The sequence below is a fragment of the Mesitornis unicolor genome, unplaced genomic scaffold (assembly GCF_000695765.1).
Source record: "Mesitornis unicolor isolate BGI_N332 unplaced genomic scaffold, ASM69576v1 scaffold51758, whole genome shotgun sequence".
Classification (NCBI taxonomy): Eukaryota; Metazoa; Chordata; class Aves; order Mesitornithiformes; family Mesitornithidae; genus Mesitornis; species Mesitornis unicolor.
Window position 1 is genome coordinate 10859 of NW_010203514.1, and position 13261 is coordinate 24119.

Sequence of the window (13261 nt, forward strand, 5' to 3'; positions counted from 1 at the left end):
ACTCATGTTTCACAGGTCTCAGTGCTAGTTAAGCAAGGATTAGTGTCATCACCATGTGAAACAAAAAAACAAAACAGTGTCTCCTGGCTCCTCCCTGCACCGCAATAAAACACTTTCTGAAACTACTGTGAAGTTGCTTCAGTAAAGACTGTTCCTCCTTCTCTGCCACACAGGCAGAAATTTATCTGCTCTGCTGATTAGATCACTCACTGAGGATGAGGCTGCTGGGATATCTCCTCATCTTCCTGCTCTCATGCCCTGGACTATCTCACACACATGATTTGGTGTCATCTCCTCAGACAAGAGACCCTGGTCAAAGTTCCTGGCTGAGGTCCTCCTTTCTTCATCCACCCTCATGTCCATCCTTTGGACCGCAACAGAGCTGTTATCACAGGCACGAGGCATCTCTCCCAGACAAGACTGAAAACCCAATCTCCGCACTTATCCACTCTCGCCATCAGCTGCCATCAAACATGTTTCTGTTCTTGTCCTCAGGCCAAGGGGTTAAGGAGTTGCTTTACAAAAGAGTCCTTGTTACTTGGGAGGTTTTCCACGGAGCTGCTACAGCCAGGAAGTAGCTTGCTTCTACACTTATGGTGCACAATGTCTGGAACTGGAAATGAGTGTATGACCCTGGACATTGTGACTGACTGGGCACCAGAAGATTCTTGGCTTGTTTCCTATTGAGCCTAAACTGGAGATAAAGTCTTAAATCTTTTATGTAAAACCATATTCTGTGTGTCCAGGCAGTTGTTAGCCACTAGGAAGCAGTAAGTACTAACATGGAGGGCTGCAGAGGAGAGACATTTGTCACCTATGCTTAGGTGACATAACTGAAGTCCAATGGCGTAACACCACCTTGTGTACTTCACAGGGCACTTCTTCTCCACCAAAATGTCGTTCTTGCTGTGTTTGTTAAAGAAGCCACCATCCCAGACATGTTTCTTTTTGGCTAGATCCACGCAAAGAGAGGCTCTGTATTCAGTACTAAGACAGTAGTGACAGCTACAGCACTGCCTCTGTGGAAGGATGTTCCTGATTACCATATTCATTTACCACACACTAGCATCTCAGAAAAGGCAGCCATGATGGCAGACATTTACATACCAGAAAACGAAAACCTTACTGCTAGTAAATTATAAACTATGAATAGCAGCAGTTTTAAAAGGAGGTCAACAAATTAAATTTTAGTTTAAAAGAGGAAAAAAATTACTCTAGGCAGTTTTTAATCAGTAGAAATCTATACAGCAAGATGGATGCAAAATTTCTGTACATCATCAGTCAGGTAAAAAACTGCTGAACTTGTAACCACAGGCTCCAGAAGTACCACTCAGCACCGTCCACATCGCCTCTCTATCAGACACTGCCACCCCTGCAGCAGACAGCAGAGAGTGCAGCATGATCCCATGCTCTGGCCTGTGCTGCCAGCCTTGGACTCCCTATACCAGCAGAGACAGCGATTGCAAGGAAACCTACCGGCGTAGTGGTAATTTGCCAAAGGATGACAATTCAATCTCACTGGCTTTCTCAACAGCAGCTTCTCAAGAGCAACCTAAATGTAAAAGCAGGTAAAAACAGAATGAGCAAATGCAGTCAGCTGCTGCATACAACTGCATCTAGAAGACTATTTGCTATGAGGATATGAATTAATTTTCCTCTTTTTTCTTTTCTGTCATATGAAATCTCATCAAATTACTCCAAGGCCCATTAACACTGCCTCACAGAAGAGCACCTAATGCACACCTGTCCTGCCTTAATTAGCACAAATGTAGCTATTACTTAGCAACTTCCAGCTCTTCCCTCCCTTCTGCTTGCCACATACAAATATGTTTATAGTGTTTGATTTGATAGTGTTAATTAATACTAATACTTAATGGTTGGTTTGATAGCATTAATATTCATAGCGTGACGTCTTTTAGAATATCCATTTAGGTCAAGATCTGTTAGGAATGACAGCAAGTACAGATACTCCTTCATTGGATCAGGGAGACAGATGATTTGTAGATCCCTAAAATTTTTCCCCTGACAATGGAGACTCCCCTGTATAGCAAATTTCACATCTGGACAGTAAGTTCAGTCACCTGTCTCAGGTCCCTTAGATACAGCTAACAGAGCCTAAGGAAACTGGGACACAAGCTAAAAACCACCATATTAGACAATCCTGTGAGATTCATTCCAGCTCTGTGTTCTGTTGCATTTTGTTTGAAATTGGCTTTCCAGGAACTGGTGCAGGGCATTGTCTTTCCCTGACACTGGGCAAAACAGATGTTTTGCCCTAGTTAATAACATTTCCATCACTAAACTAATGCAAATCCTTGAAATGTATTATTTATACAAGAACTGTGTGCAATTACCTCACAGTTCTGAACAAATAAGTAGATGTGATTACTGCTACAAAAATGGGATTTTTATAAGGGCTAGAAGAGGACTAAGCTCTCTGTGACCAAATATAAAGCTTGTGAAATATCAGGGCTGGAGCAAGCACTGGGAGACATTCAAAGCCCCAAGGCTATAAACTAAGTAATCTTATCTATATGAAATATACAGTAAGCCTTCAGAGAGGCACTGCTTTGAAATTTAAATTTATTAAAGAATGAAAGGGAAAAAGTCATTCCCCAAAAATGTTACAGGATGTTTAAAGCATCACTGTGAATCAATCAGAAATCTCTTTTTTTATATAACCATATCTAAATCCATTTAATAAAGCATGCTAATTTATCTGCAGAAGAGGATCATATCTCCCCTTTCAGCTTCTTATCTTACCATAATATCTCCTTTTGCTTCAAAGAGAGAGTGCAAAGCATATTCTGAGTTAGTTCCTCCACCAGGTAACACACTGGAACAGCTCATATTTAAAAGGTCTTCCACTGTCAGAAACAAGGCAACATTTTACTGCTCATACAGAAGCCTGTACGTATCAGTCAAACATCCAGAGCCAAGGATTCTGTAATGCCACTCTAAGACAATGTAGTACAGGGCAGCAGCTTTCGTACTCTCTCCCCTGCACCTCATCTACTGGTTTTAGGAGGAGGGGACGTGATGGGATTTGCAGAGCGCATCGTTGGGATGGGACAGGCTACTGCAGAGCCAGAGATCTAGCTGTGAGGCTGTGGCGTGCACAGGCCAGTGATGCTGCTGTGCCAAGAAGGCCCCAGCCAGGGTAGAGAAACAGAAATGAACTGTGCTGGAAGCAGACACAAACTCTGCTCAGGACTGGTAGAAGCCACTGAGCCCATCACATTTCCTCCCAGTTATGGTCACAGGACAGGCCCAGGAGTCATCAGCCGCCTCTCATCTGCCCTTACCAAGCAGTTCAATACTTCCCCCCCTCAAAAAAAAAAAAACTTCCCAGCACCAATCTTTCCTCCTTGGCTGCCAGAAAGCTGTTAATCCAGACTTCACTTTAAGTACCACTGTATAACGTTGTCACTCTGAACCTGTAATGTGCAGTTCTGGTCTCTTGCTTTGCATTCAGTAATTAATACTCTTTTAGACATTTTGTACAGTACACACAAGAGAAATTAATGTGAATTTCTTCAACAAGCACAGGTTGGCATAAGAACTTCTGAAATGGCAAGTCATTGTACCTCTTTGTTGGAAGACTTTGTTCTCCAGTTCTGGCCATGGTTTCCACACCAAAGTAGCCTTGTGCACATCCTTCTCCATTAGCAATCTGTCCTGCAGCTCAGGAATATCAGCCTGGAACCTGGACCCAATATTGATTCGTCTATCAAGACAAATAAATAAATAAGTATTCAACTACACAATGTGCAGAAAAAACAGAAGTCACATTAGCGTTTGCTTTGTTTCCAACAAAACTTTTATTACACTGGAGTGACAGGAAATTGTGTCAGATTGCTTTACGCAATGCTTTACTCTCAGTGGGATAAGTATTTTGAATACTAGAGAGAACTGATCTCTTGGGGGGGCAAACAAAAATTATAATACAAAATTTAAACTATCCTGAGACATCATACCTATGTACAACTCAAGCTCGTCTCTATGAGTGCTGACTAGCAAAGAGGCTAGATGCCAGAAACAATAACTTTCTGTTTCATAGAGAGTGGTGCTTTTCAGTAGAGAGCAGAAAGGGACATGACTGCTGAGGGATAATCTTGTTTGCGGTTTGCCCTGGGAAACCTACCAGGTTACACCTCTCCAAAGCTCCACGTTTATATATATATAAACAAGAGTACTAGATCAGCATATGTTTTCCTCGTGGCCCTCTTCACAGTCATCACTAACCCTTTTTTCACCTTCCGTGGCTCCTACCAAGCCTCTTCTAGCATCTGAGCCATGATATCTACATCTCCCACAGCGACTTTGCTCCCAGTGTCCTCAGCCACCCTACAGAGCAACCTTGAACACATCCAGCCCAATGTGATTTCAGGCAGTTGAACACAACTAGCCTAGTTCAAAACACTTCAGGCCACATGCTCTAGGCTGGAGCTAGTGTACAAAAGCAGTGACAAAAACAATGTTGTTTTTCTTACGGTTCAACAGTCTGTTCTCCAGGCCCAGGCGTCACCGGAATGACGCTTCCATCAATACTATCTGAAACAGAGAATGGAGTTTGAGTTCAAAAGAGTATTTTGGTAACAACTTGATCACTGCTGATGCTCCACCTCCTGGGCTGCATTGCCAGCTCCCTATTAACATCAACAGTACTCCAATCTACTAAGAAAAAATTACCCTTTGTCGATATTTAGACAAAAAAAGTCTAAATTGCTACAGGTACCAGAAATGTCCTAATTTGCAGAGGTTTCTACTGCCCTCATCATGTATAATTAGACACCTTTTCTTGTGAAGCACTAAACAACAAATACATAAAATGAAGCCCATGTCTCAAGCCAGGTCTTTTCTCTCCACTTCAGAAGGCCCAGATGTAATGAGAGGCATGGCAGTCCTTTCTTGAGGCAGACCACGTTAAAAGACCACAGCCTTACCTGCTGGTTAGGCTCCTCTGTTCACTTTATGCTTTAACACAACCTCTACAAAATCCAAGGCAACACCCCTGATAAAGACAGACTTTTCCTCTGAAACCAGAACCAGCCACGCATGTGAGCACATGTGAAAATCATCAATGTGGTAGCACCAGAAGAGAGGATGGTGGTATTTACTATGTACTGCCACTCTGTAAATTTAATACTTACTAGACCGACACAGGAGCACCCGGGGAGTAGGTGTCAGTGGAGTAAGTGGCAGCTGAGTATGCGAGGTGCTGTGAGATGATGTGATAACACTGCTGAAGAGACCAGACCCTTGCCGAACTGGACTAAGCATTGGTGGCGGAGTGTAGGGGGGGAGCTCATGCGTCCGATCAAGCAGATGATCTCCGAGGACACGGGGAGAGCGAAGCTGACTCTGGTACAGGGTGGCACCAGAGTGGGACATGCTGAAGTTGAAGGAAGGAGGAGGTATGAAGAGAGGTTCGGGTCTGTGCCGATACTTCTTCTTGTCCTGCAAAGGTTTGAAGTTTTCTTCCAATTTTACAGCACTTAGATGAGGTTTTTTGCTAAGTTCCTAAATGGAAACACACAGAGCTTTAGTATCCAGGCATACGTAAATGTGGTTTGCACACAACGCCCTAGAGCATAGGGTGACAGCCACAGGAAAGCTGTTAACCAGGCAGTTATTCAGATACCACCATAAGAAGCCTGGTCAGTACAGTATCTGATCCTACACAGAAAACTCAGGGGAGAGAGAAAAACCAAGACAAATAACCCTCAATAATCCCTTTGGGTCTTGGTAGGGCTGAGCCACAGGCACAGACATGGAGAGGCTGCTGTCAGCTTTTGACAGTGCAGAGAAGGGCTCTCCCAGAACCTGGGTCTCCCACACCCTTCTTCAGCTCCACCCAAACACCCTGGGCACTTCTATTCGCACTGAACACACACAGGCTGTGGGGAGTTACTTCATTACCCAGTCACCGTTTATTAGAAACTTTGTATAAGATGTTTTCCAATGCATTTATTTTGTTTGACTAGGAAGGGCACATGAACTCAGTGAAATTACTGCAGTACTCAGCATTGGGAAAGGAAGAAAAATGTAATAAATTCAAATTCTTTGCCTCTTATCACCACATTCCCATCAGCTTGAGTGCAGTCCAGCTGCAACAAATCTTGAACTTAACTCTCTTTTCTTTCCTTGGAGGAAAAAGGGTAGTAGATGACCATTTGGGAAATTCACACACTGTAACATGTCTAGAAATCTAGAATTTGAATGTTAAAAATCATTTGGTAATAAATCGCTGAAGTCCAAAGAAACAGAAGGCACAGAATTTGTGAAAACCTGGAATCTCGATTTCTGAGGGGTGGGAGTGAGGAAGAAACAGGTTCTCAGGTTGTGCTTCAAGAGCACATAGAAGCTGATAGATTAACACAGTACTAAATATACTGCTTTCAGGTGTTCAGACTGTAGATCTTCTTTAGAAGAAACTTGGGAAGTGGAAGAAAATTTTTAACACAGAGTTACACCAGAATGTCTGCATCATCTGGTAAATTCTACTACTACATAAAGTAAATTACTACAGTGTATGTTTAGACAACATACATCTTTAGACCATGGGTGGTTCTTCAGAATCACAATCACCCAATAAAATTAATGTTAAAGGAGCATTAGCACTGCCACCCTTTATCCTGTATGTTAATACGTTCCAGCTTGTGGAAATGTTTTTGATTACAGAGGTCCTGTCCTCTCTGTTAGATCAGGGCTGTATCCTCTCCAACAGCTGTTGACATTTTTTCTCTCTCCGAAGCAAAAAAAAAAAAAAAAACAAGAAAAGAAAAAGAAAATTAAGTTTTGGAAGAGTTTTCCTTTTGCAGGAAAAAAATGCAGCTTTACAGAGAATTTTGTTGATCACGGACATTCAGAACAGTGAAAGGGTGAGGGTTACCTGTAACCACAGACATAGCCCATCACAATGGTGAACATTTGGTGTTCGAAGAGAAGAAAGAGGAAAATAACCCTAAACTCAAGGAAAAAGCAAACAAACCAAACCCCCAAAAAACCCCAAAACCAACAATCAGAAGGCCAAATACAAGTCTGACTAAAGGCTCATTTTGTTCTGTTCTTTAAATGTGAAAGAGCTGGTACTCCTTTCTCACTACTGCAAAACAAACCAACCACGACATCATCTTACAAGTCCTACAGACATACATCTCCCATGCTACTTCACCTATAGTATATACCTTAGCCTCAGGTATATATGCCAACACCACTTTCAAGAAAAGGTCACAATGAATACTAAAGGAGCTCTTGGTGTCCATGGGCTCTCAATGCAGAATCACCCCAATACTTTTCTGGAGCTCCAGGATCCCCATTACCCCATCCACAGGGGCCCTGCTGCACTGTGTAGATTCTGATGGACCTCACTTGACTGCCAGGTTCCACTCATGGTCCTGTAGCCTTGCTGAATATTTAGTTTCCCTCTGATGTTTGATTTTACCGATGCACAGCTCCAGTTCTTTGGTATTAAAAAGAAGTCTCCAATGACACAATTGCTTTACAGAAGAAGAGGGAACTGTAGATCTTTTGATCTTCGAATGTTTCCAATGCTACTTCTTGTAAAAAAGATAGTATTCAGAGATGAAACTGTACAAGTTTAGTTTGCTTCGGCAATAGAAAAACTGCAAGCATAATTTTGAGTGATTGAATGCGCATTTAGGTAAACACTGGCAGATTTAATCACAGTCACTTTACATACGCTGCAGAAATACACAAGCCCAAGCCACCTACTCTGATGTCTCTGGAGAAGATCTCCCACTCAGAGCTCAAGGATTCAGAAAAGACTGTCCCTTTTCTCTCCACAAACTAGAAATAGAAAATAAAAATTGTACTGCTGAGTTACAAGCTAAATATTGTGAGGTGCTGGCTTCCACAGTAAAGTGGAAGTTTATGTGTAAAACCTCTGTCTGAAAGAAAGAGAGTAAAAGATTTTATATATACTTAAAATTAGTGTGCATGTCTGAATGAAGGATCAGGAGGCAGGGGGGATGATAAATACACAAATACTGTAAGTCATTCACAATGATATGTGCTGTCCCCTCACTTGGCCATCAAACTCACGAGCAGAAGAAAAAATCACAAGAGTATTTCTCTGCATCATAATACCATACAGTACTTATACTCCCTAGAAATTTCTTATCATGGTATAGTCTGGAAGCACGGATTTAAAGGAATAAGCAACATCTACTCCTGTACTGGAATGTGAAATAAATAACACTGCTTGCTCCAGATCTCTTTCAGGAAAACAATAAAGAGCATTCTCACATCTCATTCAAGGGCTCATCAATTCCTCGTGCTGCCTGACAATTTCAGTTTTAGGAGTGAAATGAAAGCACTGAGCACTGATATTTTTTCTATATCAGAATTTGCAGTGATTACCCCTTAGATCTGATGCATGCAGAGAGGAAAGTAAAAATTACTTCATTGCAAAACTCTAAGTCGGCAAGCTTCATACTGGCTTAGAGCACACACTGTAAGCACTGCACAGTGTCCTCCTATCTACGGCTGAAATGGGAAGCACATATATCTGACTTTAAAAAAACAGGAAGAAATAAAACTGCTGAATTTAAGCAATAACATAAAAACAAAGCAGCCTGAGAAGGAAAAAAACAAAACCAGTAAAAAGATACTAAATCCCTTTGTTCTAGTGGGATAAAAGAATATCACGTTCCAATTTCAAATTGTTTATTTTCAACTGAGGTCTTGATTCCCTAGCAAGGGAAAATTAATATTTTCAAAGGACTGAGGAAGAAGTGCTATGATGCTACAGGCCTTTTTTGTTTATCAGGCATCATTATGATTCCAGAAAACATTCCGAAACACGCATGTTTTAGAAAGTAGCCGCACTACAAGCAAAGGGATTTAACAAGCACAGCACAGTTAGTGGCAAGAAACGCAGCACTCACAGAGGACGAGCAGGGGTTGGCCACTTTGGGACTGCACGGTGGCGAGTAAGTCATCTTCACGAGAACGGGCATCTCGTCATCTGACACGGGGTTGGCGGGCTTGTCTTTGACTGTGGCAGAGCTGGCAGAGGGCTGCGTGCTGGGCTCGGGCGACAGAAGCTTGACAGGGACAGACACTGGCATGACGATGGGCGCGAGGCCATCCACCTCTTTAGGCAGCGGCTGCTGGGGTGGTTTCTCTCCTTCATCCTGCACAGACAATTAAAGGCTTTCAGCCTGAGCAAGGGAGGGCTGCTTCTGGATCGATAACGCTACGCAGCGTGTGCGCCGTGGCTGAAAAGAAGCGGCCAGGGTTACAACACACACAACGGGCGCTGCTTCTTGGATGCTGTATTTGCCTTGAATGAAGCTGGCAGTTACTTATGTCTCCTACATCAGATTCAGCCTCAGTGATAAACAGCCACATTAAGCATCTTCACAAGATAACTTGCAGGAGGGCTCTTTTTATCACTATAAAGACAGAATTCCCCATCACCCACCTGAAAACAAAGACACAGATGGTGTAACTCTGGTAGCTCTTTGCCTTCCTGTGGTATTCCCTGTTAGAATAGAATTTCTAAAATACCAGGACAGGGAAAGACTGACTGATGGGGCAAGTTCCTTTTTCGTGGAACAATTCAAACCCACGTTTTTGGTTTGGTCTTTGTTGATACCTATAGAACTAAAACACTTGGGAAGAAAGCTGTCAAAGATTCAACAATCCTGCCCCTTCAATTAAAGCCTGGGAAGGCTTCCAATAAACATCCCTTAGTCATCGAAGTAGTCCAAATGAAAACAAGAAAGACTTGATGTTCCTGATATTTCTAATATAATAAACAAACATGATGGAGGAAAAAATTTTAGATGTTCCTGACACAACTTTGTGGGGTGTTTTTGTAATATGCAGAGAAACAGAGAGGGACAAACGCTGCTCTGTCCTCCACCACTGCCTCTGACTTTATTCTGGCCTACAAACTAGCAGAATTATGTGTATTTCTACTTACACGGAGTGTCACATAACAAAACAGCGCGGAGAAGAACAAGTTTTGACAGCAAAGCAAAGCATGGCAAAGCAAGCAAACATCAACATGGAAAGGAGAGAGCCAAATACTGAAATAAAACAAACTGCTACCTGTTTGCAGTTAGGAGATGCTCTTACTCCTCCGTGTGACCTCATGTGACCATTTAGAGCAGGCAAACTCTTGAACTCCTTCAAGCATATTGAACACATTAGCTTGTTCTTCGCATCAGCTCTCTCAGGAAGTGTTTCTCTGTTCTGCCCACTATTTTTATTTTCATTTTTTTTTAGCATGGAACAGAAGAAGAGACATTAGTTTGGCATGTTCCCTTTGTTGCAGAGGAAGCTCTTTAGTTAAGGAAGACAATAAAATTTTACAGCTTCATGGTTATGAAGCCACAAGTAAGCACGGGGTGAGTGCTGTGGAAAAACGTGGGAAATGAGCTGAATCAACTGCTCGCAAGATGGGGAGGGGGAAAGATTTGCGTAGGACACACTCACCAAAACGTGGCCCTCTGTATGGAAAAAGTCTGAGAACCCACCAGATCTATCGGGACAGACCTACATTTCCCCACTCATGACAGCAGTTAACAGCTACTTGGACACAATGCCCCTACCTATGGTAGCCAACCATGCTGGAGGGCACCTCAGCCCTTCAAAGGTGAGACCTCAAGAAAAACAGAACCCTGCTGCCAAAGAGACAACTCCAAACCACACATCTCTTATAAATGCAGCACAGAGCAAACTGCTCCTCTGCTTTCGCTTTTTCTTTGGTTCTTTTTTAATTTTCCTTTTTTTTTTCCCCCGAAAGACAAAACACTTATTTGATTTTATTGCTGGGGGCAGGGGTGAAAATCATGCAAACTTAAATTCACAAAGCACAAAACTAAAGATGTTTCTAGAAGAGCAACATCTATTACCTACTCAGAATGCATTCATCTCCCTCTAAACTGCAGCACTCCTTTGTATTTCTCATATTTAAATTAAAAAGACAAAAATAAAAATCTTTTTGAAATACCTTTGTTCTGGGGACAGCGGCTGCAGTCTGCCATCTGACAGTTGCACCTGCTATCAAAGGAGGAGAGTGGAAAAGAGGGGGAAAAAGAGAATTTTTCAGGAAATATTAATGCATAAATGAAGGTCCTCACAGCATTATGCCTGCATTTTGCATATAATTTTGCTAATATTAAAAGCCTCTGAGTTGAGAGCCTTACATTTCTCTACCAAACCAGTGCCTCTGTGAGCATGGCTCATGCAAGTGTGTTTTCGCTCACCTGCTGTTTGGAGGCTTTGCTCTGACCCAGAGGTATTACTTTTGGAAACAGGGAGTTGACTTAACTCTTCCTGCACAATCGAGCCCTCAGATGTCAAAAAACTAGCAAGAGCACTTTGTTGTAACTGGGTCCCTCCTCCCCAAAAACGGAGGTAGAGCTTCCCAAAGCCTCTCACGGGGGAAGAGGTAGCCCTGCAGCAACAGCAGCCCTGTGCTGCCGCCAGTCTGGCCCGAAGCCACCCCAGTGAAGTAGACAGGAGAAGTCTGATAGCACAGTTCCCCAAAACATCCCAGTGACGCCCACCACTCACATCCCAACCTTCCTGGCTCTCCTGCAACCGTTTCATTTCCACACCTTGCTACTCTTCTGTAAAACAAGCCTGGCTGAGCAGGGATCTCAAATATTACCTACCTGAGGCCATGCGGCGCTGGGAGAGTCTTGCTGAGAGCTCTTGTTGTTCAGGTGAACTCCTGAGGGTGGCAAAAGAGTCCGATGAGGGACAGTGTTACCTACAGAATTGATCTCCTGCCGCGTGGGATCCTCTGCGGTCTCTGGTGGGGTGAGGCCAACGTGGGAGTTGAGAGCCGGTGCTCTGCTCTCACTCGGGTATTGCTTCTGCTGATCCTGCTGCTGCAGTAAACTCTGCGGGTACAAGTGCCTGTACTGTTCATGGGGATCTTGGTAGCAATACTGAGGCACTGCTCCCAGCTGGATAAGCTGCACAGGGTGACTTGGATCCTGAGGGTACTGGTGTGGTTCATGCATAGTCTTTGGATCAGGTTCCCTGTGATACGGAGGAAGCGGCAATTGCATCTGTTGCTGTTGTTGCTGTAACTGCTGCATGACAGGTTGCGTTTGGTAATACTGAGATATCTGCATGGGACACTGCCGCTGCTGCTGCTGCCGAGTCGGCTGCTGCTGCTGAATCTCCTGTATGGAGAGCCGCTGGTGCCCCTGCTGCGGCTGAGCGTAGTACTGAGGCTGCTGCAAGTGCTGCATCTGTTGCGGTAAGAGCTGCTGGGACTGCATTTGTTGAGTGTGCGTCTGTCCTTGCTGAAACGCAGAATGCATCTGCATCTGCGATAAATGCTGCTGGTAGTCGTAGTACAGCTGTTGGTGCTGCATGACTTGCATTTGCTGCTTCTGCTGTGTGCTTGCAAAATTCTGGTGTGTTGGCTGTGGCACTGGTTGATATCTTTGTACGCTGGAAGTTACAGGCTGTTGCTCAACCGCTGGCTTCTGGGACAGCAGCTGCCTGAGCGCGCTGTCGCCAGAATTATCCACCATCGAAGACTCGGTGTGCAAAACCTGAGCCATGTTGTTGACTTGAATCCTCAGATTTTGGTTAGCAAATACCTGCGTAAAGGAGTCCAATTTATGCAGGACCCCACTGGTAATTTTCTGTGACCGATTTTCACTGGCTTGAGAGTAGGAATATTGGTATCCGTCGTGCGATTCCCCCTGCCCAAGGGGGCTCCACATTGCACTTTGATTACTCAAATTGTTCCTCGCTGGAATGTGGTTTCCTGAGCCAGAATGCGTCCAACTGGTTTGTCGAGATGTATCCATTGACCCAAGGCTTTTTGAACCTACAGGCAAAGCTATGCTGTCTCTGGAATCTTGGGGGAACTGAGGGGAGAGAGGGGACGCCTGGGGAGCATCCATAACAGATGTCCCATAGCTATGGTTTAGAGATGGAAGGGAGTTCATTTGGTGTTGTTGGTAGTACAAGTTCTCATTGCTGTTGGCAGTATGGTTACTTTTATACAATTGCTGGTCCCCCATTTTTGGTCACTTCTGTTCCAAACTTACAGGCACGCAAACCATTGAAATCTCTATGAACCCTGAGATAGCTGAGTGAGGGGAAGGGAGGGGAGGGGAAAAGAAGCTAGAATTACTTATAATTCAGCATGTCCATGTGCATCACAAGGACTAAGATTTCCTCCAGTCTGTCAGTAATTCCAATCTCAGACTTGACGTTGCTTCACATCTTCAATAAATGGACCACAGTGCAAATC

General features: G+C 43.6%; 1 protein-coding gene across 1 annotated transcript in view; it reads right to left on the bottom strand.

Annotated features, from left to right (window-relative positions):
• The window catches only part of TRERF1 (transcriptional regulating factor 1), a 20616-nt gene extending 7588 nt beyond the window's left edge, over positions 1-13028 (bottom strand). The window contains exons 1-10 of the mRNA XM_010190721.1: positions 11655-13028; positions 10988-11037; positions 10890-10892; positions 10084-10234; positions 8913-9161; positions 5154-5523; positions 4494-4554; positions 3588-3727; positions 2764-2867; positions 1477-1552 (exon numbers count right to left, since the gene is read on the bottom strand). Of these exons, the coding sequence (XP_010189023.1) occupies positions 1477-1552; positions 2764-2867; positions 3588-3727; positions 4494-4554; positions 5154-5523; positions 8913-9161; positions 10084-10234; positions 10890-10892; positions 10988-11037; positions 11655-13028 (2578 nt within the window). The remainder of the gene's footprint in view (positions 1-1476; positions 1553-2763; positions 2868-3587; positions 3728-4493; positions 4555-5153; positions 5524-8912; positions 9162-10083; positions 10235-10889; positions 10893-10987; positions 11038-11654) is intronic.
• Positions 13029-13261: the final 233 nt, after the last annotated feature.